General features: G+C 37.5%; 2 protein-coding genes across 3 annotated transcripts in view; one reads left to right on the top strand and one right to left on the bottom strand.

The window, feature by feature from the left end:
* The window catches only part of ryr3 (ryanodine receptor 3), an 87,298-nt gene that overhangs the window by 53,176 nt on the left and 7,912 nt on the right, over nt 1-26,210 (bottom strand). For both annotated transcript variants that reach the window (XM_077552171.1, XM_077552170.1), the window contains exons 2-20: nt 25,274-25,393; nt 21,466-21,570; nt 17,582-17,656; nt 17,296-17,374; nt 16,983-17,095; nt 14,711-14,810; nt 13,763-13,856; nt 12,694-12,768; nt 12,356-12,512; nt 10,374-10,538; nt 7,996-8,117; nt 7,730-7,910; nt 6,146-6,281; nt 3,890-3,985; nt 3,681-3,799; nt 2,793-2,926; nt 2,347-2,588; nt 1,193-1,385; nt 835-1,051 (exon numbers count right to left, since the gene is read on the bottom strand). In XM_077552171.1, coding sequence (XP_077408297.1) covers nt 835-1,051; nt 1,193-1,385; nt 2,347-2,588; nt 2,793-2,926; nt 3,681-3,799; nt 3,890-3,985; nt 6,146-6,281; nt 7,730-7,910; nt 7,996-8,117; nt 10,374-10,538; nt 12,356-12,512; nt 12,694-12,768; nt 13,763-13,856; nt 14,711-14,810; nt 16,983-17,095; nt 17,296-17,374; nt 17,582-17,656; nt 21,466-21,570; nt 25,274-25,393 — 2,523 coding nt within the window. The remainder of the gene's footprint in view (nt 1-834; nt 1,052-1,192; nt 1,386-2,346; nt 2,589-2,792; nt 2,927-3,680; nt 3,800-3,889; nt 3,986-6,145; nt 6,282-7,729; nt 7,911-7,995; nt 8,118-10,373; nt 10,539-12,355; nt 12,513-12,693; nt 12,769-13,762; nt 13,857-14,710; nt 14,811-16,982; nt 17,096-17,295; nt 17,375-17,581; nt 17,657-21,465; nt 21,571-25,273; nt 25,394-26,210) is intronic.
* Nucleotides 2,320-26,210, top strand: part of fmn1 (formin 1) — a 56,357-nt gene continuing 32,466 nt past the window's right edge. The window contains exons 1-2 of the mRNA XM_077552172.1: nt 2,320-2,473; nt 23,653-23,803. The gene's annotated coding sequence lies outside the window, so the exon portion shown is untranslated. The remainder of the gene's footprint in view (nt 2,474-23,652; nt 23,804-26,210) is intronic.

A 26,210-nucleotide genomic window follows, 5' to 3' on the forward strand; every position in this document is an offset into this window, starting at 1 on the left:
GGCAGAAAGGGAACAGATAGTTGAGCAAGATGATTAAAAAAAAAAAAAAAAATGTTGTTTTGTATTCCCTATAATTTCAATTGGGCTTTTAAATTAAAAATATATATATAAAAAAAAATGAGGTGTCAAAATGAGTGTGTTAATTTTGAGTTAATTTAAAGTTCCACAAAAATGCCACAATTTTTTTTTTTACGCGTGATTAATGACCGCCCCTTACTTGGAAATTCCACTCACAACGCAGCAGACACGTCCACGTCAAAATTTTGCAGTAATAAATGTAATAATAATGCATATATTTGTGGAGACTGGGGTCTAGTTGTATTTTACAATTTTAAAAATGTGCAGAATTTCACAAGTTACTTCACGTTAAAGATTAAATGGGAAAAGAAAAATGCACTGCGCTGTCACCAATGTCTTAGAAATGCAATTATGCCATCTAGTGGCAGAAAATGACCTCAACACAAATCAATATCACACTATTTTTTACAGTACACTCCATCTTACTAATTTGAACTCAATTTTATGAATTATTATGAAAATTACTGTATCAGTGACTAAAAGACGCAGCCATATTTAGTTTAACATTTTTCCATTTTTTATGTTAACAAGAGTATGAATCTTCGAAAAACATTTTTATTACATTTTATTGTGCATTTAGAACACATATAAAATTTGCGATTAATTGCAAGTTAACTTTCGAAGTCACATGATTAAAAATTGTAATCACCTGAAACCTCTATAATAAAAAAAAAAAGATGGCGAGGCAATTATTTTCACAAATCAAGCAGGTTATTTATTATTGTCAAGAAAATGTTGGGGTCGACTTCCCCTCACCTGGCTGGTGTCAACCGGAGTGGGGATGAAGGAAGCCTGGGAGAGAAAATGAGTGGTCCCCAATAGGTCTCGGACCCCTTCGTGATCCCTCTTATACTCCTTCACAGGCTCCACATACATCTTCTCCTTTGGCAGCAGTGCCTCATAGCATGGAGAGTAACCAGCAGGGGGCAAGAACTTGAAATCTCCGTGGCGGCCACCCAACAGGAAGCGCACCCTGATGAAGTAATTTTTGTCCAGTTCAACTCCCAAACAGCACTTAACACACATCCGTTATTACGTAATAAGGCTCGGAAAGTTAGCAAGGCATTATAGGCAGACTTCGCCCACTTTGCCGTTACTTTCCAGTGAAACATACTTGACGCCAGCAGAGAAGCTGATGACGGGGAAGAAGAATCCATCCGTGTTGAAGTCTTCAAACATGCCCTGCACGGGCTGCCCGTTGATCCTGAAGGACATGCTGGGGGAGCCCAAGTCCAGACAGCAGCTAACCACGTCGTCTGAGGTCAGCAGGTGCTGGTTGATGGAGGCCACCGCCCGCGGGATGCGACCTGAACAGTCATTGTGAATGTTGGTAAGGATGATGGAGGGTGGGGATTATTTATTTTATTTTATTTTTTTGCCCAATCAGATTTTAGATTCAGCAATCAAGCACCTCTACGAAGTATCGGTGCTCGCCCATCTCTATTCGATACATATCTGGAAGTGCATTAGCACCTGTTGCTGTCCTTTTTTTTATTCTCTTCATTTGAGCCCCAAATCACCATATTATCAGAGCCTTGCATAAATTATTACATATTTTTTTTAATTGTTTTAAAAAATAGCATAAATTATTTTATTTTTTAAAGTTATCTTAAAAATTGTATGAATTATGAAATATTTTTAATTGTCTTAAAAATTGCATAAATATTTTTTTATTCTTAAAAATTGCATAAATTATGATTATTATTATTTTTAATTGTCTTAAAAATTTCATAAATGTTTTTTTATTGTCTTAAAAATTACATAAATTATGAATAAAACAAATCTTAAAAATTGCACAAATTATTAAATATGTTTTAATTGTTTTTAAAAACTGCATTAATTGTGAATTTTTAAAAAAAAATTGTCTTAAAAATTTTATAAATTATGAATTTTTAAAAAATTGTCTTATTTTTTTATAAATTATGATTTTTTTTAACTGTCTTAAAAATTGCATAAATTATGAAATCTTAACAATTGCATAAATTATGAAATATTTTAAAATATTGTCTTAAAATTGCATACATTATGAAATATTTTTAAATTGTCTTAAAAATTGCATACATTATGAAATATTTTTTTAATTATTATTTTTTTTTTTTTTTATCCTGACCAAATCTCAACTATTTTGATAACCAGCCTTCGTCTCATGCAAATCTGAATTATCTAAAAAAATAAAAAATAAAAAATAAACTTTCATTTCCATGTTTACACAACAAATACACGCATTTGCCTTGTGTAGGATCAGGCAGCGGCAGTGAAGTGTCCCACCTGACCAGAGGTGAAGACCGTCAAAGCTGTAAGAGTAGAGATCGTCGCCGACGCCGTTGCCCCCCCATCCCTCGCCTCCGCCAGGATACGGCGCGTAGCCTTTTGTGTTTGCCCAGCCCACCCGCAGGTGAGTGGATTCGCCCGTTACAAAGTGGTCCACCTGATCGATCACCAGCTCGAAATACCACTTTTTGTATTGGGCCGAGCCTTCGGCCACGCCCAAAAAGATGTTAGGCCTCATGCTAGAAGTGAAAGCAGATTCAGATATATTGATTGTGTTTATAATTTCACTCAAATGAATGTAAGATTTAACTCATTCGCTGGTAGCCCAGTTAAAATAGAACCCTGACGTCTCTAACCGTCAACGGCAGTGAATGAGTTAAGAATCTCTAAATGGTTCAAGTACCTGATTTAAGTGACAAATACAACAGATTTTCATGACATACCTCTGAACATCATTGACTAGTCGGGTCTGAAGAAGGAGGTCCCTTTTGGGAAGCAGGTTGTCGCATATCAGATTTTGATTGGCTCTCACGGCCACACCGTTGCAGACGCAAAGGGAGCACAAGACGTCCAGAATCTGACAAAGACAATCAAGTCGACATGCAGTATAAATAATCCAAACTGTATTTGACGTCAGAGCTAAAATATTTATATTATAATTTTTTTAATCCTAATTAATTGCACGACTTTAATGGTTAAATCTAATTTTAGATCTGTTCTAAATGTACAATCAAATATTTTTTTTCTAAATTTTCATACTCAAAAAAAAAAGGTTCAACTAATGAAAAGATGGCTGCATTTGTTTTAGTCATTGATACAGTAATTTCATAATAATTCATAAAATCGAATTAAAATTAAAAAGATGTACTGTACAACAAAGTGTGACATTGATTTGTGTTGAGGTCATTTTCTGCCACTAGATGGCATCATTGCATTTGTAAGACATTGATATTAAAAGCTATCTAGTCTTTAACATGAAGTAACTTGTGAAATTCTGACAAGTTTTTTTCCCCACATTGTGTGAAGATTCTTGTCCTCAAGGTGGAGGTTGCACAGCTGCACTTTAAATGAGACAAAAAGAGTTCAGATAAAAACAACAGGGGTGCCGTTAATCCTTATCCAACCGTCCTTGAACTATCGGATTTGACTTGTTCGATAAAGTAACACATAAATTGTTTCTCGAGCTAAATTGTCTTTTGTACTGGGTTTGGTTTTGTGAAAGTGAAGGGAATTAAAGGCTCAGTGGTGGGATTTACTGTCGCATTTCGTGGGGGGGGGGGGGGGGTGAGCTTGCATTCCCAATAAACTTGAGGGGGCAAATCATTTCACACCTTGTGATTGCGTCCGTGTTTGTAGAGCAAAGAGATGATGGATTTGATGTGTCCTCTCTGGATGATGTTCAAAGCCTCTGGACTTTCAATCAAGACACAGTGTAGAACTTCCAGAATGCCTAAAAATAGCCCACAATTTTCATTCAATTGTCATACATAATCTTAAAAGTGCCCCCCCCCCCCCCACACAATTTTTTTTTTTTTTATACCAGATGATGACTCGAGTCTTTCCAGTTTGCTGACCAACCAGTCCAAGTTCCGAGAAAACTGGGTGCAGTTGTTTCTGTTTCCACGAATTAGCGCAGCTGGGCAAAAAAAAAATTAAAAAAAAATCAGTCAGCAAAATGATAGCACCTTTCATCGACCACTTTCTAGCCAAAAAGAAAAAAAATAGAGAATACATTAAGAATGCTCATTGGTCTCTCACAAAGCGAATTTCTCCACACTACAATTCAAAGTCATCGGCGTGATCATTTCTGCTCGACTCGTTAACAGCCCTTTGAGAGGCATTTGGAATGTTTAATTGCCGCGTGGCAGTGCAAGGGCATGGGTGCGCATAATGAGCGATGGAAATACAGACACAATCCAAAACGAGTGGACTCCGAGCTGACAGACTGGTGACGACTTGAGAATACGCTGAAAAGGCACCCGAAGACCACATTAGCATTCCGCAAGGTCAGCCGTGCCGACAACAACTGACCGAAGAATCCATTTGTTCCTCGAATCTTAAACAGTATACTGTAATATATAGTTTCTCATAAAAGTGATACCCAAGATGGTTTAGGCAGCGTTGGGGGGACCTATTTGAACTTTTTCACTTAGGGGTGTACTCACTTTTGTTGCCAGCGGGACAAAGTGACTCGTTTCTTTAGCGTTAATAATAATAATAATAAATTTTTATTTGACAGAGACAATGCAGTCAGTTACATGACTGTATCATATGTGATACATATGGAGTTAATAGCTAATGCTAATTTTCAACTCCATTCCCAGTTGGGCTATTCTGCAACATTGCAGTGCAATTAAAATTTACAGTATGTGACATAAAAAAAAAAAAAACTTCAGTCAGCATCAATGTTATAGTACAAAATACATTTAAAAAAAAATGTTTTGTAATACTATACAAAATTTACAGGTGAGTGCAGTTTTAGTGTGTGACCATCCTAAAATCCAAGATGGATTCCTTTAAAGGAGAAGTCAACCCAAAAAACGTTTTTATTTTATATTTATTTATAAAATTCAATACTAAAGTGGAAGTCAGACTTAAACATTTATTGGTAATAATATGTTATATGTGATTCTGATTATTATTACATTTTGGAATACGAGTTATGAAGCAAAATCCAGCATCCCCCCCCCCCCCCCAAACACACCCCAATATCAGCGGCCATTTTGCCACTTGCTGTCGAGTGAAGATGACATCACAGTAACAACCAATCACAGCTCAGCTTTAAAAAATAGGTGAGCTCTGATTGGTTGTTCCCTGAGCAACTGTGATGTCATCTTCAGTCGACAGCAAGTGGCAAAATGGCCGCCCCCTGAGATGGGTAAAAACGGCTGGATTTAGCTTCATAACTCATATTCCAAAAAAGGAATATTAATCAGAATGCCATGTTCAGATATTAGTGCCAAAAAATGTTTACGGTTAACATGGAGACTAAACAGCAAATGTCTGAGAATTGAGCCCTGTGGAATACCCATTTTCATTTAGAAATGTAGATTTATCTTGACCAAATTTAAGGCCTGAAGAAATGATATGCAAACAAACATATTGTCTCTTTAGCGATATTAAAATTGTGTAATTTGGACAAAAGTCGGTTATAATTGACTACTTGAAAACTAATTGAAAACCTTTTTTTTTTTTTTTTTAGATCCAGAAATAGAGAAACTGAGAATATCTTCCAAATAAAACTATATTGTCCCACCACACACTAATTCTCAGGATATGCCAGTCGGCTGCTCCCTATTTATATAATTGCGCGCAGGTGCGAGACCATGAGGCCGTTAGTGATGAACGCAAGGGCAGTCAAGGAGAGCTGAGGGTGAAAAGCTGTTGATGACAGCGAAACAAATGAGCTAAGACAGAGTTGTCCAAAGAAGAACTTCTCAGGGTTACACGGTTAGCATTCATGACTCATAGCAGACCCCCAAGAGAGGAGGCTAACGTCAGCACCTGTGACGGCTGCCATTTTGGCAGCGCCTCGTAATTAGCTCCAAAATGCAACCGACCGTCTCCTAAACGAGGGCGAGGATACTCGGGACGCTGACCTAAATGCAGACATTCCGTCCAGGGAGGGAGGACGGAGAGGTGAAGCAAGGGGAGAGTGGAAAACATAAAAAAAAAAAAAAAAAAAAGAAAAGCCAGCGCGTGAAAAGTTAAAAAGGGAAGGAGGAAGATGAATTATGCATGCCTCGCCGGTGGACGGCCGATGATGCCGAGAGATCCATCACTCGGGTGCACTTACCTAGAAGCTCGTAGAGGAGGTTGAGGATGTCCTTCCACGCGGCCCCCGCCTCCTCCCCGGCCATCTCCCCAAAGTGGGCGGCGCTGTTGTACAGGTTCATCCGGTCGATGCATTTTGACAGGAGGGCCAGCATGCCCTGGGAACGAAAGCAGGATTCATCCATAATCGAGTCCGCGAGAACCTTTTTTTGGTTCATTTGTTGTCTAATCGCATGACTTAAATAGTTAACTCACGATTAATTGCAAATTTTATATCTGTTTAAAAAAAATTTTTTTTAAATGGAATATGTTTATTTGAAAATGTTCACAATTTTTATAGAATTGTATGGTTATATAAAGAATATAAATACTCTATAGTATAGTATGTAATCTAGATAAAATATAATCAATGCTCTTCCATCGCCCTGATTTTGATGGGAATGAGGGGGAGCCGCTTCGATTGGCTGGGAGTCGGCAGCGTTCCATCCCACAATGGTGCAGAACGCCCTATCTATACAATCACTGTTAAAATGTTCTCCCTTGTTTGATCCACTATATAATAGGGGTGTCGGGCGATTCCATTTTTTTTACCGCAATTAATCACATGACTTCAATAGTTAACTCGCAATTAATCGCAAATTTTATATCGGTTCTAAAAGTACAATACAAGTTTTCCCCATAAGTTTTCATAACTCTTAACATAAAAGTGGAAAAAATGCTTGACTCTTTGACTGCCAAAAACGTTAAATAACGTTTAGTAAAATCCTATGGAGGAGTGCCAAAGACGTTAAAAGACGTTTGTTTCGAAACAGAGGTGAAACTAACCATTTTCTATTGTTGATTACTCAAAAACGGAATAAGGTAGAAACAAACTTTTTTTTCTGATGAAAGGTGAGAGTCCAATCTTTCATTTGGTAGTATGTGTGTTTCCATAGTCCAAACGCATAATTTTCTGTGGACCTTGAAAGATCAGTCAAAAGATCAGTCAAAATGCTTAAATCGGCTGGCACCCACGGCATCCCTTTTCTGAAAACGTCTGGCAGTCAAAGAGTTAACTAATAGAAATATGTATTTTATATATTTTAGTCATTGATACACTAATTTCATAATTCATAAAACTGAGTTAAATTTTACAAGATGTACTGTACTGTAAAAAATAAACAGTAGATGTTTATTTTTAGTGGGATATTGATTTGTGTTGAGGTCATTTTTCTGCCACTAGATGGCATAATTGTATTTGTAAAACGGTGACAGCTCAGTGCATTTTTCTTCTCATATTAAGAGGCGAGCTATCTAATCTTTAACTTGAAATAACTTGCGAAATTCTGCACATTTCTTTAAATTGTAAAACACAACTTGACCCACAGTCTCCACAAATCTATGCGTTATTATTACATTTCTTACTGCTAAATTTTGACGTGGACGTGTCGGACGCGTTGCAATTGGAATTCCCCCAGTACAGGCTTTCCAAGGGGCGGGCATTAATCACACGTTAAAAATTTTTTTTGTGTGGCATTAAAGGAACTTCAAATGAACTCAAAGTTAACGCACTAATTTTGACACGCCTAGTGACTCTAAACCCCAAAATTCCCAAATCGTGTCTCACCTCCTCTTTGAAGAGGTCTTGCCGTTTGATGAGCGACCGAAGGAGACATTGCTTCTCCTCGTGTTCCAGCTCCGAGTCGGGCTGCTTGAAGTACTCGATCAGGTCATTCAGCGTCTGTAGCACCTCCGCTACGTAGCCGGACACCTCCGTGGACTCGCCCGCGCCGGTCCTGTCCAAAGCCCTTTTGAAAAGACACAGAAGAAAACAGGGTACAGCCTTTGTGTCTTTCATCATGAGTTTCGGCACCGTGTGGTCGGACTCTTTACTTGATGAAGTTGTTGAAGAGGAACGTGGTGTTGCGGATGTTGCGAGCAGCTTGGGACTCCTCGTGCTGACAGCGCTGGAGAGTGAGCCCGTCGTCCATGTGGCCCTCGGAGTGCAGGCAGGCCTACGGTATGTTTGGAAACAAATGGACTCATTCACTCCCAGGCGTTTTCACTGAAGCAACCCCCTTCGCTCCCGTCTGTTTTACTGGATTTCGATTGATTTTGCAAGGCCCACAGAATATTGTGTTCTATTGCTATAAAAACATGGAACCCACCAAAAGAAAGATTTAGAGTCTCTTCTTTCATCAGGAAAAAATATATATTTGTATCTGTTTCCATTTTTCAGCAAGTAGCGTTATAATATAGCTAAGTTTCATCATTATTCACAAATCTGTTGGGGAAAGAGCCTTTTACAACATGGCCCTGGTTGATCTCTTATACTCTGCTGCCACCTGCTGGCCGTTTTTGTAATAACTGCCATTACTTCAAGCATTATCTTTAGTTCTAAGGCTGCATCAAAGCCTTCTGTGTGCTCTTGCATTTAAAATAATAATTTAAAAAAACATATAAATATGTCTTTGGGAGCATGGTAGTGTTTAAAATAGAATGTATTTATACGGTTTGGGGAGCAAATGAGTTAATTGAAATTTTATTACAATTTTAATTATTACACTCCACAATCATAAACTTGGCACAATCATAAACAAAGTAAAAGATTATTAATACAAATTTTGAGTTTTTAAAATTTATATATTTGCACCTTTTTTATTTTAATATGACTTATTTAATAAACCTTGTTTGGTCCAAAAGTGCCTTTCATAATGATAGCGTTTCTAATGAATGTATTTGTCTTAATATTTTTCACGTGTTTTAAACATTTCCTTGTTTTGTATCAAAAAAACATATAATTGTCCTAATCATGATTTCAATTATTACCAAAATAATTGTGATTAATATTTTCTTCATAACCTAATATTGACTACTGACACAGGGAAGGTGCTGTCATATTTTGCACTTCATAATAATGTGCCACACATTTTCGATGGGAAACGGGTCTGGACTGCTGGCAGGTCAGCTAAGTACTCCCACTCTCATGACGAAACCCGGTCTTTAATGCGTAATCACTAGCACTTGTTAGACGTATGTTTTCACAAATCGCCAAGTCTAATCCACCACGCTTTTGCATACCATAGTAAGCATACGTGCATATAATTAGCACTCTACAACATTTGCAGTTGTGAGGCCTTGGTGGAGGTATGCATTTTCTAGATGCCCATGTTTATGGGTGGGGCTCAAACTTGACTCGCTGTAATCAAACACTAGAATCAAGAAGAAGGGCTATGGCGGTGTAAATTGACCCTTGACCTCACCCCCCCCCCCCCCCCCCAGCCACCCCCCATGCCTCACCATGTCAGGTGCCAAGGGTACTGGGACCACCAGGCAACTGCACAGGGAGACATTTGATGTTCCTAAGTGGGTGCCCGGTGATGACCAGCATTCCTCGTGTCACGCTACCAAACTGTCAAAACACTGTGGGGCCTTTAAGAACGTTTTAAAGGGTGAGCGCGAGTCTTGTTAGCGTCCGGTGGGCTTCGTCGTGGAAACTGTAATTTGTGATATACAGTAACTCATTAGGTTGACAGGGTGTGATGTTTCAATGCGCGTGTCAGCGTTAACTTAAGAACATTCAGAATCTGATCGGAAAGACAGATGTAGTTATGTGACACTGTGAACACGGGTTCGTCAAGTTCTAACGTGGGGGAGAAAAAAAAGTCCCAGAATAATGAAGGTATAATTAATAATAATAATTAGGGGTGTCAGGCGATTTTTTTTTTTAAATCGTAATTAATCACAAGTACTTAAATAAATTAACTCACAATTAAATTAATTATAAAAAAAATATTTTGTGAAATTGTATAAAAAAAAAGGGATTTTTTTTTAACTATTAGAAATATATTATAAATAAATAATTCATAAAATTGAGTGGATGGATGGAAGATGTACTGTACTGTAAAAAAGGAGTGACTGTCATTTTTCTGCCACTAGATGGCATAATTGCATTTGTAAGACAGTGACAGCTCAGTGCATTTTTTTTTTTTCATATTAAGAGCTATCTAATCTTTAACATGAAGTAACTTGTGAAATTCTGCGCATTTTTAAAATTGTAAAATACAACTTAATGGTTTCCACAGATATATTATTATTATTATTATTATTATTCAATTTATTACTGCAGAATTTGTTGCGACTAGAATTTAAAGAAAAATTGTGGGATTAAAGGAACTTTCAATTAACGCACTCATTTTGACACCCCTTATAATAATGAAATAATCTGATAACAATGAAGCGGTTCCACTGTATGCAACTTGCGAGCTTACCCTTCTTTTCACGGGTCCAAGACGAGATGATTTGGCGTCAGGCGCTTGATAGGACAGCCACAGTCCAGTTGTCACGTGCATGACGAAGCAGACAGAATCGCCATATTTGATCTCTGGCACGCCCATGCCTTCAATGTCTCGCTTTTGGCCCGAATCGCCTTTTTCCTGTTTTAGTAAAGAAACAGAGAATATAACTCTTTGACTGCCAAAAACGTTAAATAACGTTTAGTAAAATCCTATGGAGGAGTGCCAAAGACGTTAAAAGACGTTTTTTTCAAAACAGAGGTGAAACTAACCATTTTCTATTGTTGATTACTGAAAAACGGAATAAGGTAGAAACAAACTTTTTTTTCTGATGAAAGATGAGAATCCAATCTTTCATTTGGTAGTATGTGTGTTTCCATAGTCCAAACACATAATTTTCTGTGGACCTTGAAAGATCAGTCAAAAATGCTTAAATCGGCAGGCACCCACGGCATCCCTTTTCTGAAAACGTCTGGCAGTCAAAGAGTTAATGAACGTATTCGTGAACACATTCGAACCGATGCTGAACACAGAATGACGCAGACTAAGAACTACTGTACATGTGATGAACGCAAAAGTTTCACCTTCACTGAAACAAACTTCTTTTTTCTTTTTTTTTTATTGGATTTGTAAGATCTAGAACTTTATTTTAGAAGAACTGCAGGGACCCCTGAGCAAGGGCAAGAGGGAGTGTGGGAAAAGGGCAGTCAAGAAAAAAAAAAAAAAAAAGCCCAACATCCAGTAAATCTTGTTAATTTACGCGCCTAGTGGATTTTTATTTCGATAAGGAGGAGGGATTTGTCCTGACCCACTAATGGTAAAAGGATGCACGTTAGCCAATTACCATCAGGCACGTTTAAAGTGTTTTCTGCTCAGCAATTGTGAAAAGGACCCCAAAAAAAAAAGAGAAGATTACAGACTCTTCTGAGAAGTCTGTAATGAAGTCGGCGGAATATATTTATTGTTATATTATTGGATATTTCTCTTCAAACAATTCTAATATTTCGGGAGAAAAACTAATCAGCTTTCAACTCACTTCAAATTTGGTTAGGCTTATGGGGAAAAAAGTATATCAGAAAATTTCTTTTTTTAGTTTTATCTTGGGAACATAATGACAAACACAAAGGTGCCACTTTTGTAGCTTCCACATTTTACTTTTCCCGCTTGGGAACATACCTGAAACTTTTTGGTTCTGGCAGAGTTGCAAACATTTACGTTGGGAGTCCAATAATTAGCCCTATAGGGGGATATGAGTATAAAAAGAAGTTTGGACTCTCACTGCAACACTATTTTATTTCTGTCAGAGGAAAAATACATTATTTCTTAAAAGGGAATTGAAGTAAATTTTTATTAGATTTTTTTTAGAGCTGTCAAACGATTATTTTTTTAAATCAGATTAATCACATCTTAGAATTTTGATTAATCACGATTAATCGCTTAATTACAAAAGGCTTTTTTTTAATCAACATTTTTTTTCCCATTAACTCATTCACTCCCAGTCATTTTCACTGAAGCAACCCCTTTCTCTCCCGGCTGTTTTTACTGGATTTTGACAGATTTTGCAAGGCCCACAAAATATTGTGTATTATGCTATAAAAACACGGAACCCTCCAAAAAAACGATTTGAGTCTCTTCTTTCATCAGGAAAAAACAGTATATTTCTATCGGTTTCCGTTTTGCAGCGATTAGCATTAGAATATAGCTAAGTTTCATCAATATTGTCAAAAAGAGAATAGTCAAATCTGCTGCCACCTGTTGGACGTTTTTTTGTAATAACTACCATTGCTTTAAGCTACCTCTTCATCAAAGCCTTCTGTATGCTTTTGCATTTCAAAAATAAAAATGTATAAATACGTTTTTGGCAGTGAAGGATAAAGTATTTTTAAAAAAAAACGTATTTACACGTTTTTGGGTTTGAATGAGTTTGGTGCCAATGCGGACGGTGAGCGCGTACCGACCTTTGACGGCCTGAAGCAGAAGGAGGTGGCCGTGGTGTCGGACCTCTCCCTGTCCTGCAGGACCAGTCCCCGGTCCTCAGTCAGCGCCAAGTAATGGCCGGTCGAGAGGTGGCGTATTCGGAAGGCCTGACCCCAGCGAATGTGGCTTCCGCTCCAGCTGAACGCAGCACGCGTCACAAACTTTGACCTTTTCGTAAATGAATTCTATACCAGTAGCAAGTAGCTTTTTCTACCTCCTACTAGGGTTAGGGTTGTGCACACAGTGACTGTCAAATTCCGAGATGTTCTTGATGTCCAGGCGTGCTGATATTTTAGTATTTAGAAGAATTTCAACTCACCTGATCCTCAAAGGCTCCAGTCTCCAGAGGGAGCGGGCTTTTGACGCTCCCTTACCTGCCTCGTAGTAGACTATCCTGTCAGCACATTTTGGGGGGGGTTATTGTGTAACAATGGAAATTGGATACAGATTTCTAAAGAACCGGACATAAACATAAACAACATTAAAGCAGTTTAGAAACACTTTGGGAGATCAATGATGGTGCGCCCCAAGGACAGTTTTCTTCTTTTTTTTTATGTAAGATTAAATAACATTATTAGTAATAATTTGGCTTTTGTCAAAATTAGTGTTAATTTTGAGTTCCTTTAACGGCACAATTTTAATTTACGCGCAAAGCCTGCACTGGAGGAATTCCAGTCGCAACGCAGCAGGCACTTCCACATCAAAATTTTGCTGTATTAAATTGAATAATAATGAATATATTTGCGGAGATTGGGGTCAAGTTGTATTTTATGATTTGAAAAAAATATGCAGAATTTCACCAGTTACTTCATGTTAAAGATTAGATCGCTCCTAATATGAAAAGAAAAATGCATTGAGCTGTCACCGTCTTACAAATGCAATTATGCCATCTAGTGGCAGAAAAATTACCTCAACACAAATCAATATTACACTCGTTTTTTACAGTACAGTACATCTATTTAATTTTAACTCAATTTTATGAATTATGAAATGACTATCAATGACTAAAAGATGCAACCATATTTATATTACTTTAACATTTTTTTTCACTTTTATGTTAACAATCGTATGAAAACGTTTATAGTACATTTAAAACAGATATAAAATGTGCGATTAATTGTGAGTTAACTATTGAAGTCATGCTATTAATTACGATTAAAAAAAAAAATACTAATCGCCTGACACCCCTACTTTTAAGTAATGGCTACAAAATTATTTTACTAAGCTATGAATTACACTTCACAGTAGCCTAGCTTAATGCCGACATGCTAACAGACATGCTAATGCTAGGAAAACACAGTAAACAGTAATAGAGTATGAGTTTTTGTCCTAATTGGTAATACTAGTTCCGAGCCGCCACTTGAACTAAAATGGAGCACAATAAATACCTTTGCTCCTCCTCACTCCTTTCTGCTCCAGGGATGGTCAAACTCTCGTCATGGCCACGACACAGACGCATCACATGACCACCGACCAAAAACCCTGACAACAAATTTAGAGGCTCCTGATATTGATGTTATGGATATACATGGCAGGGGTTGGGGGGGGGGGGGCTGAGATCATTTTGTAGTCTCATAACAGTCAATACTCATGCTCAAATCTTAACAAAATGTGTTAGAATGAACTAAGTTTAATGTACACTGTAAAATAATTTTAAAAATTGTAAAAAATTAAAAAAAAACAAAAAAAATGTAATTTTTCGGCAGCTGGGGCGCCAGAATAATACTGTGAAACAGCAAATTATTTTACTGTAAAAAAAATAAATAAAAATAAAAACTAAATTTTCGGCACCTGGGGCGGCAGAAATTACTGTGAATACAAAAAATTACTTTCTCGTAAGAAAAAAAAAAAAATTAAATTGAATTTTCCAGCAGTTGGGCTGCCAGAAAAATACTGTGAAATAACAGAAAATGATTTTATTGAAAAAAAAAAAAAAACACAAAAAAATACTGTAATTTTTCGGCAGCTGGGGCGCCAGAAAAATACTGTGAAACTTAAAAATTATTTTACTGTAAAAAAAAAAAATAATAATAAAAACTAAATTTTCGGTAGCTGGGGCGGCAGAAATTACTGTGAATACAAAAAATTACTTTCTCGTAAAAAAAAAAAAAAATTAAATTGAATTTTCCAGCAGTTGGGCTGCCAGAAAAATACTGTGAAATAACAGAAAATGATTTTATTGTAAAAAAAAAAAAAAAAAACACAAAAAATACTGTAATTTTTCAGCAGCTGGGGTGCCAGAAAAATACTGTGAAACTTAAAAATTATTTTACTGTAAAAAAATAAAAATAAAAACTAAATTGAATGTTAGGTTGTTGTTAGTGTTTTCAACTTGCCTTCAGCCATGTTGCCTGAGGAGCAGGTGGGTTGGACGTTCCACAGGGTTTGCATGAAGGATGCATCCACCTGGATGTTGCTAATCGAGATGGACAGGTGCTGCAAATAAAGAAGCCACAAAATGGGCCCGGCACGCTCGTTAAATAGCAACAGTGGCAGAGTAGGGAAGCTCAGACAAGCGCGAAGAATCCGCAAACGCCCGTCAGACGAACTCCCAGCGTTGGGATTTGAAAAGATGATGATTATTATTATTATTCAACAAGTGCTGCCAAACAGCGTTAGATGGCTGCCGGCTAAATAAGCAGCGCTGCTACATCAGCGCTTCCCTCGAACTCCGGCGTCCCGCCAGGCAGGATTTACAAGTTTGTGGATGCTCAACAAAACGTGCTGACGTCCAGCTCACGACGTGATTTGAAGAAAAAGCTTCTATCCTGCAACGGCCGCACATTCACTTATTTGTGCGCTCACTAACTGGTAATGCCGCTCTGATTACTTTTGCTTGCCCCGCGTTCCTCGAAAAGAAACACTGGAGCCAAATGGGCTGGAGATTTCCCAGCGGAGCATACGCAAGCCTGGACGTTTGCCAGCTTTGCATTAAAAGCACATTTGCGCGTCTAAATGGCCTCAACAATACGCCGCTGCTCGATTTAGAATGCCTGCCGCGTTTCCACTCCACCTTTTTGCTATTTGTCTTCTATTTCAGATAAGCAGGTTTTAAGATCCCCAACACTGTTCTTGTCAGCCGCTGGCTTGTGTAAGTTAGACGGTGACAGTGAAGCAAAGCCGGCGACTTCAATACAACCTCCAGACATGCGGGCGGGGGGGAAATCAATATTTTATTCAGTTCTCTCTCTCAAGTGGTGAGAAGGAATATTTAGATGGGGAAAAAACATTAGCAAAGACGCACTCGGAGCTGAAACGAGGCGAAGATGGAGAGTGGCTTGAAACAGTTTGGCGTTCTCTCAACTCATCTGGGCCAATTTCTGCTGATGGAATCTGGGGTGGCACATGTTCCGCTTAAAAAAAATATATATATAATTTTTTTATATTTGTTACAACTTTTTAATTCTATTTTCTTATGAATTTAAGGGAAAATTAGATATTAACTCATTCACTGCCATTGACGACTATAGACGTCAAAAATTAATTTGAACTATTTCTATTAGTTTACCATTTTTTTCCTCACTTTTGTTAAAAAAAATTTTATTGTACGTTTAGAACAGATATAAAATTTGTGATTAATCAAGAGTTAACTAGTGAAGTCATGCGATTAATTATGATTGAAAAATGTAATCGCCTGACGCCCCTAATTTTTAATAATCTTTTCTTTTTTTTCTTCTTTTTAAAGAAAAGATTATTAAAAATTTGGGACGTCATTTTTTTCTCGTAATTAATCGCATGATTTCACTAGTTAACTAATAATTAATAAAAAAAATTATATATCTGTTCTAAATGTACAATATTTTTTTTCTAGGTTTTCATACTCTTGTTAACAAAAAGTAGGAAAATCGATTCGATAATTAATTATGATTGAAAAATGTAATCGCCTGACGCCCCTAATTTTTAATAATCTTTTCTTTTTTTTCTTCTTTTTAAAGAAAAGATTATTAAAAATTTGGGACATCATTTTTTTCTCGTAATTAATCGCATGATTTCACTAGTTAACTAATAATTAATTACATTTTTTATATATCTGTTCTAAATGTACAATATTTTTTTTCTAGGTTTTCATACTCTTGTTAACAAAAAGTAGGAAAATCGATTCGATAATTAATTATGATTGAAAAATGTAATCGCCTGACGCCCCTAATTTTTGATAATCTTTTTTTTTTTTCTTCTTTTTAAAGAAAAGATTATTAAAAATTTGGGACATCATTTTTTTCTCGTAATTAATCGCATGATTTCACTAGTTAACTAATAATTAATAAAAAAAATTATATATCTGTTCTAAATGTACAATATTTTTTTTCTAGGTTTTCATACTCTTGTTAACAAAAAGTAGGAAAATCGATTATTCGATTATTCTATTTTTATTTTTATTTTTATTTTTATTTTTATTTTTATTTTTATTTTTATTTTTATTTTTATTTTTATTTTTATTTTTATTTTTATTTTTATTTTTATTTTTATTTTTATTTTTATTTTTATTTTTATTTTTATTACCCAGCCCTAGTGTACACATGTATGCACAATATGCACATTTCCACACTATGCGTATCCACAGAGGTGAGAATTCCGTCAATACCGACGGACCCAGGAGAGCCAACTGACCAAGTATCGTTCCGTTGACACGCTGACGAGAATCAGGTCATCTCCGATGCGGACTTTCTCTCCTTCGGACCTCTGCTTGGAGGCGGGGTGGATGGTCCACCAGCAGGCCTCTCCTGTTCATACAAACAAGCTTCCATATTAGCAATTACGAGGTGTGGGAATGTACGACAGCTGATAAATGAGATGCCAACGCGGCCTTCGGGACACTTTCTATTCTTGGGAGCATTCAAAATAACCATCATGTTGATATGTTGTGTCAAGGTTGCTGTTAAGGTCACTTGGCTAAGGAGGAGAAAATACAGCGGTACTGTACCTATTGAATCTTGTTGTAGTCCGACGTCGAAAGACAGCTTGTCCGTCAAAGACCTTGACGTCTTCAGACAGGTCAGGTACTAGTACGAGATCCATTCAAATGTCAATAGAATTTTTCTGTGCATTTACATATGGCAAGATTCAGCACATGAGAATTTTTTTTTTAAATGACAACGTGCGCGCGTCGCCACGGCAACAGTATTTTTGCGGTGTAGCAAAATAGGCTAAATATTGCAAGTTCAAACTTTTTGAGTTCTATAAGAAGAAGATAACATTTTTTTACTGACCATGCCGCTGAAGGAGTGGCGCAGGAGGATGGCGTGACCGTAGAGCAGGGTTCGATGTCCGCCCCCCTGACCCGCCTGCAGAAAATTACGAAAATTGCATTATCTCAATTCTTTTTTTTTTTCCCAACTTTTAATACAATCCTGGTTGTTGTATGACTACCATTTCTGAAAGAAAAAAAAAAGAGGCAAATACAACAAAACTAAATAAATAAACAATCAAGACATACACAAAAGTAAATACAGTATCTGGCTATCCTACAATAAATACCACAGTGGAAATTGACATTGGCCCAAAAATAATTAAAAGATAAACGTTCCATCCATCACCTCTGAGGTTAATTAATTGCATTTCTGCTTACCTTTTTAATCAAGCTCGAGTGGCACAAGGGGGGGGGGGGGGGGCTGTAAAGAAGTCTACGTTCTGTACACTAGAATTGTTGGACCAGTTTAAGATTACAAATTTATAAAATAAAATCGATTCTATTGGTAACATACGGTTGAAATAAATTAATCCAAAGTAAATATATTAAGTTTAATTAGTTATGAGTTCATTAAATGTAATGGTCATTTGGATTAAATTAATCCAAAATTAATTTTAAGTGAATATATTAAGTTTAATGAACTCATATTAGTTCAACGTAATCAAATGAATAATATAATTAACTCATAATCAATTCAATTTAAGATTAATTTTGGATTAACTTAATCCAAGTGAATATCTAAAATTTAATGAACTCAAAATTAATTAAATGTAATATTTTCACTTTGGATTAGTTTAATTCAATCGCGTGTTACCAATTGAAGTGTGTTTTTTTTTTTTTTTTTTAAAGTTGGTCAACAATTCAATTTGTAGTCTCAAATCTTTAATTACCGGTAATTGTGAATTCATTAAACTTGTTATATTCATTTAGGATTAATTTTGGATTAACTTAATACAAGTGAATATATTAAATTAAATGAACTCATAATTAATTCAACTTAATTAAAATTAACACTTTGGATTAATTTAATTCAATCGCGTGTTATAAAATGTTGATTTTAAAGTGGTTAAAAAAAATAGCAATGTTGGACGACAACAACAACAACGTGGACACGAGTCCTCGCTAGTTGACAAACACAATTGTGAGGCTTTCCTCAAATGAAAACAGGAAGAGGATCGGGCAACAGCTGGGCGTGCACATCAAGACGGCCTGTATTTCAGGCTGGCGCATCATTGCCAAGAATGGTGACCTTTGCTTGGGTGACCCTCTGGGTGTACTGTATCCTAAAAAGCTCGCAAGCCAGCTGGGCTAGTGCACGTGCTTGAGGGGAGGAGGTGAAGGTGCGAGTTGCATCTTCAAGGAATGATTGTTGTTAGATTCCCAGTTGAGCAAAAACAAGAAATTGGTCGGACGATTATGTGCAATAGGAATTGTCATGGCGTTCCACAGGGTTCCATTCTGGGGCCTCTGCTGTTTTCATTGCATCTGTTGAAATTGTCTTTTTCCATTTTCTTTCCCGCAAAAAAAAAAAAGATCCCAAAACTCAGAAAATGATGTTTGATTGTATTTCAAATGACACCAGAGAAAACGTTTTTAACAAGGGTGGAGTTTAGACGGACGCATCCAAGTTTGTCCTCGCGCCGTTGTGGGAGAGAACGCAGCCAACTTCCTCATTCCTTTTAAACTCAGTTAGTGCTGTCACGGCCAAATATTTTTGGAATCGATTAATCTATCGATTATTCAATTGATTAATCGACTAATCGGGTTCATTTTAATTTCGCATTCAAGTGTATTACAAAAGCATCCCTCCAATTACTGTTTATTAACCAGCGGTCGATGTTTATTTCGTACTTCGTATTCGTGTAGTGATTTAAAAAAAAAAAAGGCTTATTTTGATTAAACACACATGATAATCAGTCTCCTTTCATGAAGGACTACAGAAATCAGTGAACAATTACTGCTGATATGCTGTGGTCAGAGGATTTGGACAATTTTAAATAAAAAAATGACTCCAAACGTCTACTCGAGTACTCAAATAGTTGCCGATTCATTTAATAATCAATTATTTTTTTTACAGCTCTAAACGCCGAATCTGTCGCCTTGATCAAATCCACCATAATCAGGTTACACCAGCCGCGCCACAACTTAGACCTGCTTTGCGTGTCTAAAAATCCGAGTCTACTTTTTTTTTTTGTCTCCAAATTGCCAGATGCTGCAAAAAGGCCTATTGAGTTGGCGTTGCCCTGGCACAAAAATTGAGATCCGCCCATTTTTACAGACTGGCTGAAAGTGTTAAGAGCCGGATTCGAGTGAAAACAACCAAAAATCACATTTTCTGCATTCCTACATTATTAATTGCAAAGTTGCTGCACATGAAGTGAACCTCAAGACCGAGGCAAAACTTTCTACGGATGCAGCAGCCTTGGCGGCGATCTGCCTCAAGCTATAAGTCACACTTCCAAGGCATCTATGACAAGCTCATCAATTGTCTCTGGTCTGACCGCGTGAAACACAAAACCGAAAGCGACGCCGCGTCTTAATTTACAACCCGCGCACAAACTAAATGTGCTTTCCTTTTTGGTAAATAAGCCAAAATAATTCCATAATGCCGCTGTTCTGTATCTCACGGGATAAAATGGCCGCCTGTCACCGTGGTTATAAACTAAATGTCACACATGCCAAAACTAGGTTTAGAAATAACACTTCCCGCGGCTTGTTGGTCGGTCCATCTCTCGCGCACGCAGATGGCAAAACAAAAGCGACGGACCGAGCCATTTTTTCACGCTCGCCGCTCGAGTAACATACAAACAAAAAAGACCGTCGGCAACAAAGACAAATGGAGCCTAATGGTGGGAAGGAAGTACGAGATGGGGATTTATTGGCCTCACTAGCCCGGTTTGTACTGCAGCCAACACGGTGCTGTGTTGCCAAAAGGAGAGCTGCCGGTTATCCGGCGCCGCGGGCCGATAACAATGCAACACGGGGGTAGACAAAAATAAAACAATAAAGGGATGTTGGCAGTTCATTTGAGGCCACGTTCGCCCAAGACGGCAGTTTGGAGATAATGATCCATGCAAGCAGTTTTCTTTATCCAGACTCTTGGATAAGTCGCGTCTAGTCTTAGTAGCTTATAATGATAATAATAATAAAAATAAAAAAATTCAACCTTAATCAACACATTCATAATACAAGCAGGGGCAAGTTGAAGTAAAAAATAAATAAATAAATAAAGAAGACAAAGTGCCATTTCTGTAGAAATTGCGTGTAAAAAATGACACATTTTTAATTGTAGTTAAATGAGAACTGAATAAAAAAGAAAAATGGAACTGCAATCTGTCTAAAGTGGAATTTAATCATTTCAGAAAAATTATAATCCGTTTCCTGATATGCTAGTCGGTTGGTATCGAACCGTGGGATGTACTAAAATGGGGTCCAGGCGGGGTTTGAACCCAGGTTCTTTGTGGTGGCAGAATAAAATAAAGTATAACACATTTTGGAAAAATAAGAAAAAGGCAAACAAAGTGAATATGCGAAAATGCAGCGACTGCAGTTTTAAGGTGTGATACCACCATTCACCACTAGATGGCAGCCATGGCTTAGTTGTGCTTTTACCGGGTCTTATGCTACGCTATACCACAACGCGAATAGGCATAATTTTATTTTATTTTTTTCCAGTAGATGAGCCCAGTTGTAATCAGCTCTCCTTACTACAGTCTTTCTACAGCTAATCAGTCGAATTTTGCTTCTCTGGAGTTTAAACTGTGCGCATGCTGGAAAGAATTTGACAGCAATTTTGGAATCAGAGATGCCAATTTGAGTTTTAAATCGGCAGACAAATCTATTGCTGTTGTTTATACCTGGATACCAAATTGCCCCCCAAATTGCGACGTATTTATTACTCACCCCCTCACTGCTCTGTCCGGTGTTCGCCAGCATCTCCTGCAGGGCTCGCACCGACAACGACTGCTCCAGCACAAAGTTGCAAATGCACATGTCCGGAGGAACATACTGCAGAATGAAGGAGATGATGAGTGTGCAGAGGAGACAAAGGGACGAGAACATTAGCCGAAGATACGATTTTGTCAGCGAAAACAGAAACTTTGAGACGCAAGAGCTTCAACTTTGTATATTGACAGACTCTTTCTCCTCATCTATCACGCTGAACGGAATTGAATGAAGGCCAACGCGGCCCAGCGGCCAAATCATTTGCTAAATTAAGTGATACAAGACCGAGGGTCCAAGTGTAATTAATTGAACTGCGGAGCAAGGAATGGCCCTCATAAATAAAGCGATGGGCATCCTGGTGTGTTGCCAGCGAGGTGCTGAGGATTATGAAGAGCTCCGGTAAAGACGGCAATAAAACACATTTGCTGAACCTTATGAATCATTTCACTGCAATTTTACAGTCTGAAAAAAAAACGTTCGGATCCGTGTTTTCAAAGCCTTAAAAACAGTCTCGGAAGCAGTACAGCATTGACAGTGATTGTACACGATGAGTCCGATTGTAATAGGTGATAAAAAAGTGCATGCAGCGACCTTTTAAACAGCTCGTTTGTTGCTGTTCAGTAAAGATGGAATTCAATCAAATCGAGCGTTAGAAAAGGGTAAAGTCATTCATTCAAATAAAACACTCAATAATCGACGCCCCTTCCGAATCATGCAGTAGTCTGACGTCAGCCTCATTTTTATACTAGGAGGAGCCATGATTATTGGTAACAAATACACAGGCTCAAGAAATATTCAACAAGAGAGGTGGCAAATCCAGGTCCAGAAAGTAAAAAAATCCTGCCTCCGTTTGTCTTTAGCCCCAGGAGCTAGCTAGCTCTCTAGCTAGCTCTCTAGCTATCTCCCTAGCAGGTAAACGTGCACCATGGGAGCTAGCTAGAGAGCTAGCTAGCTAGCACTGTTTATCTCAATAATTGACACCCCTTCCGAATCATGCAGTAGTCTGACATCAGCCTCATTTTTAATACTAGGAGGAGCCATTATTATTATTATTATTATTATTATTGTTAACAAATACACAGGCTCAAGAAATATTCAACAACAGAGGTGGCAAATCCAGGTCCAGAAAGTAAAAAATCCTGCCTCCGTTTGTCTAGCTCTCTAGCTAGCTCCCTAGCAGGTAAACGTGCACCATGGGAGCTAGCTAGAGAGCTAGCTAGCTAGCACTGTTTATCTCAATAATTGACACCCCTTCCGAATCATGCAGTAGTCTGACATCAGCCTCATTTTTAAACAACAGAGGTGGCAAATCCAGGTCCAGAAAATAAAACCCCTGCCACAGTTTGGCTTTAGCCCCAGGTGCTAGCTAGCTAGCTCCCTAGCTTGGGAGCCATGGTGCTTGTTTACTTTTTAGGGAGCTAGCTAGCTAGCATCAGTGGCTAAAGCCAAACCGTTTTTGCAGTAATTAGCATTAGAATATAGCTAAATTTCATCATTATTCACAAATCTGTCTTTTACAACATGGCCCTGGTTGATCTCTTAGACTCTGCTGCCACATGCTGGACGTTTTTAGTAATAACTGCCATTACTTAAAGCGTTATCTTTAGTTCTAAGGCTGCATCAAAGCCTTCAGTATGCTTTTGCAGTAAAAAAAAAGAAAAGAAAATTGGGAGCATTGTGATATTTAAAATAGAACGCATTTATACATTTTGGGGAATTAATTGAAATTCAATTACAATTTCAATTATTACACTATTTGTATCTGTTTCCGTTTTGCAGCAATTAGCATTAGAATGTAGCTAAGTTTCATCATTATTCACAAAATCTGTTGAAAACACTAGTAAAAAGACCTTGTTGCAACATGGCCCTGGTTGATCTCTTATACTCTGCTGCCACCTGCTGGCTGTTTTTTTCTTATAACTATCATTTCTTTAGCCTTTTGTATGCTCTAGCATAAAAAAAAAACAACAACGTATAAATACGTTTTTGGGACCATAGCGATAATCAAAATAGAACGTTTTTATACGTTTTTTTTGGAAGCAAATGAGTTAAAGCATGAAATGATTATGATGATTAGCATTGCAAGAATCACATGTTCTAAAGCCGAGCCTGCTTTCACATCTTTTTTTGGCCATTTTTGATCAGCAGGCGGCCTCAACATTCATCCACACGTGACACCCGAAAGGGGGCCCCGACGCGTTGTCCTCGTGTACCAAGGTGAGAGGGACGGCTTGTTTGTGACAGATGGCCCGGAGCCACTGCAGGCGTTGCCCTTTCATTGGACAAACGTCTGCAGGTAAGTCAACTGAAGCGTGCCCTCGTGTTCTCAAACTGAATTTAGGAACTCGGACCGCCGGCAAAACCCGCCTTCCGCTCCACTGCTCCTGAAAATGGGATTTGCTCCGAGTAATGCAGCTAAAGTAGGAAGCGGCCAGCGGAACAGATCTTTTTTTTTTATTTTTTTTTTTATATCTTTCTTTGCGGGCAAAAGACTTTTCAATTAAAAGGCGTCTTTCTTCATATCAGGAGATGATGAAGAACTCGCTGGGTTGGTTTTGTGGGTGGTCGTAGGTCAGCCTTGGCACGTAGACCAACAAGCACATGATCCATGAAACGCCGCCGCTCGTGCCCGAGGCCAAGGCGAAGGCGCCATATCCGAGTACGGCAGTCGCGGGGCATTCGTTTGAAAATGAAACCTCTCAGCAGGAGATCTGCTTGGAGTAATTAGATGGAAGTACGCCATAAAGATCCCTCTTGACAGTGGCAGAAACATTTCAGGAGCTTCTTAGGCTGCCACGATGTGTCCTTTAACTCATTCACTGCCGTTGACGGCTATAGACGTCAAAAATTCATTTGAACTATTTCTATTATTTTAACATTTTTTTCCCCACTTTTGTTAACAGGAGTATGAAAACCTAGGGGGAAAATATTGTACATTTAGAACAGATATAAAATTTGTGATTAATCGTGAGTTAACTATTTGAAGTCATGCGATTAATTAATTCATTTGCTGCCATTGACGGCTAAAAACGTCAAAAATACAGTTGAACTATTTCTATGAGTTTAACATTTTTCTTCTTCTTTTGTTAACAAGAGTATGAAAAGCTAGAATTTATTTTATTGTACATTTAGAACAGATATACAATTTGTGATTAATTGTAAGTTAACTAGTCATGCGATTGATTACGATTAAAATTTTAATCACCTGATGCCCCAAAATTTTTAATAATCTTTTCTTTCTTTTTTTTTTTTTTTTAATTCATTCACTGCCATTGACGGTTATAAACATTGAAAATTCATTTGAACTAATTTCTATTTAACATTTTTTCCACTTTTGTTTAACAAGAGTATAAAAACCTAGAAAAAATGTCATTGTATATTTAGAACAGATATAAAATTTGCTATTAATAGTGAGTTAAATATTGAAGTCATGCAATTAATTACAATTTTAAAAAATGTAATCGCCTGACGTCCTAAATTTTTTTTTCGTTTTTTTTATTTATTTTTTTTTATGTCTAGGTTTTCATACTCTTGTTAACAAAAGTGGGGAAAAAATGTTAAACTAAGAGAAATAGTTCAAATGAATTTTGGACGTCTATAGCCGTCAATGGCAGTGAATGAGTTAAAAATAGCCTGGGTCAAAACGACCCGGTAACATTCTTGCTGTTGCTGACAAAACAACCTAACAGGAATAATAATCAACCTGCTGGCCTGAATTTGGGATTAGCATCCATTCCATCATTGACATTTTTGAATCCTTCCTCACCTTGGCTTCAGAAGTGGGTTCCAGGTAACATAAGCGGTTCCCGAGTCCTTCAGCGGCCAGGCAAAACTTGCGATGCTCCTTCTGAATAGTGGCCACACTCTGAAGAACCACCTCGTCATCCTGCCCGGAAGACCAAAAAAAAGTGCATCCGAATCTAAACATTTGAACCAACAGCGTTTTTCAGCAAAATCCCAACAATCGATTTAATAATAGCATCCAAGCGGATTGAGTTTGAAAGCGGTCACACAAGGGCATCTAACTAAACAACATGTGTAAATGTCAGGATGTTGGGGGCTCTATTTGACAACAAAGGCACACACACACACACACACATTTTGCCAGTGTGTGTGTTGGAAGCAGATGGTTGCCATGGTTCTGGCTCCCACTTCTTCACACAAGTCATAATAATTCAGTACATTTAAATACAGGCTGCGCAACCCCCATATTTGACATCTATAAATAACATTGTAGCATTGTAGCTAACAAAGGCCCATACTGACTTGTTGAATTTGACAACATTGCTATTCTTCATCCCAGACAGTTTGAAAAAAAAAAAAAAGTATTATTAAAGTATTGTCCGTTAGGGGTGGGAATCTTTGTCTCACGATTCGATTCGATTCCGATTTTTGAGCCTGCGATTGGCGATTTTTTTCTGCCTCAATTTATAGACGTGCAAATAATTTGTCATGATCTATTCCAGTCTGATTCGCTAATGCTAATTAGCGCGCTACTCTGTGCACTTTTATCACTCGAAAGAACGGCTCGTCATACAAAACGCGCTTCAGGAATGTATACAGAAAAGCATCTTAACATTACTCACCGGCGTATACTCATCCTATGCTGCAAAAAAAAACTACTTTTATTAGCATAACTTGATTGTGACTTTTTCTTTCTACTCTCTACAACTTGTATCAACTTGTAACCACACTGCCCCTAA

Source organism: Vanacampus margaritifer, chromosome 19 (assembly GCF_051991255.1).
Source record: "Vanacampus margaritifer isolate UIUO_Vmar chromosome 19, RoL_Vmar_1.0, whole genome shotgun sequence".
In the NCBI taxonomy this organism is placed as follows: Eukaryota; Metazoa; Chordata; class Actinopteri; order Syngnathiformes; family Syngnathidae; genus Vanacampus; species Vanacampus margaritifer.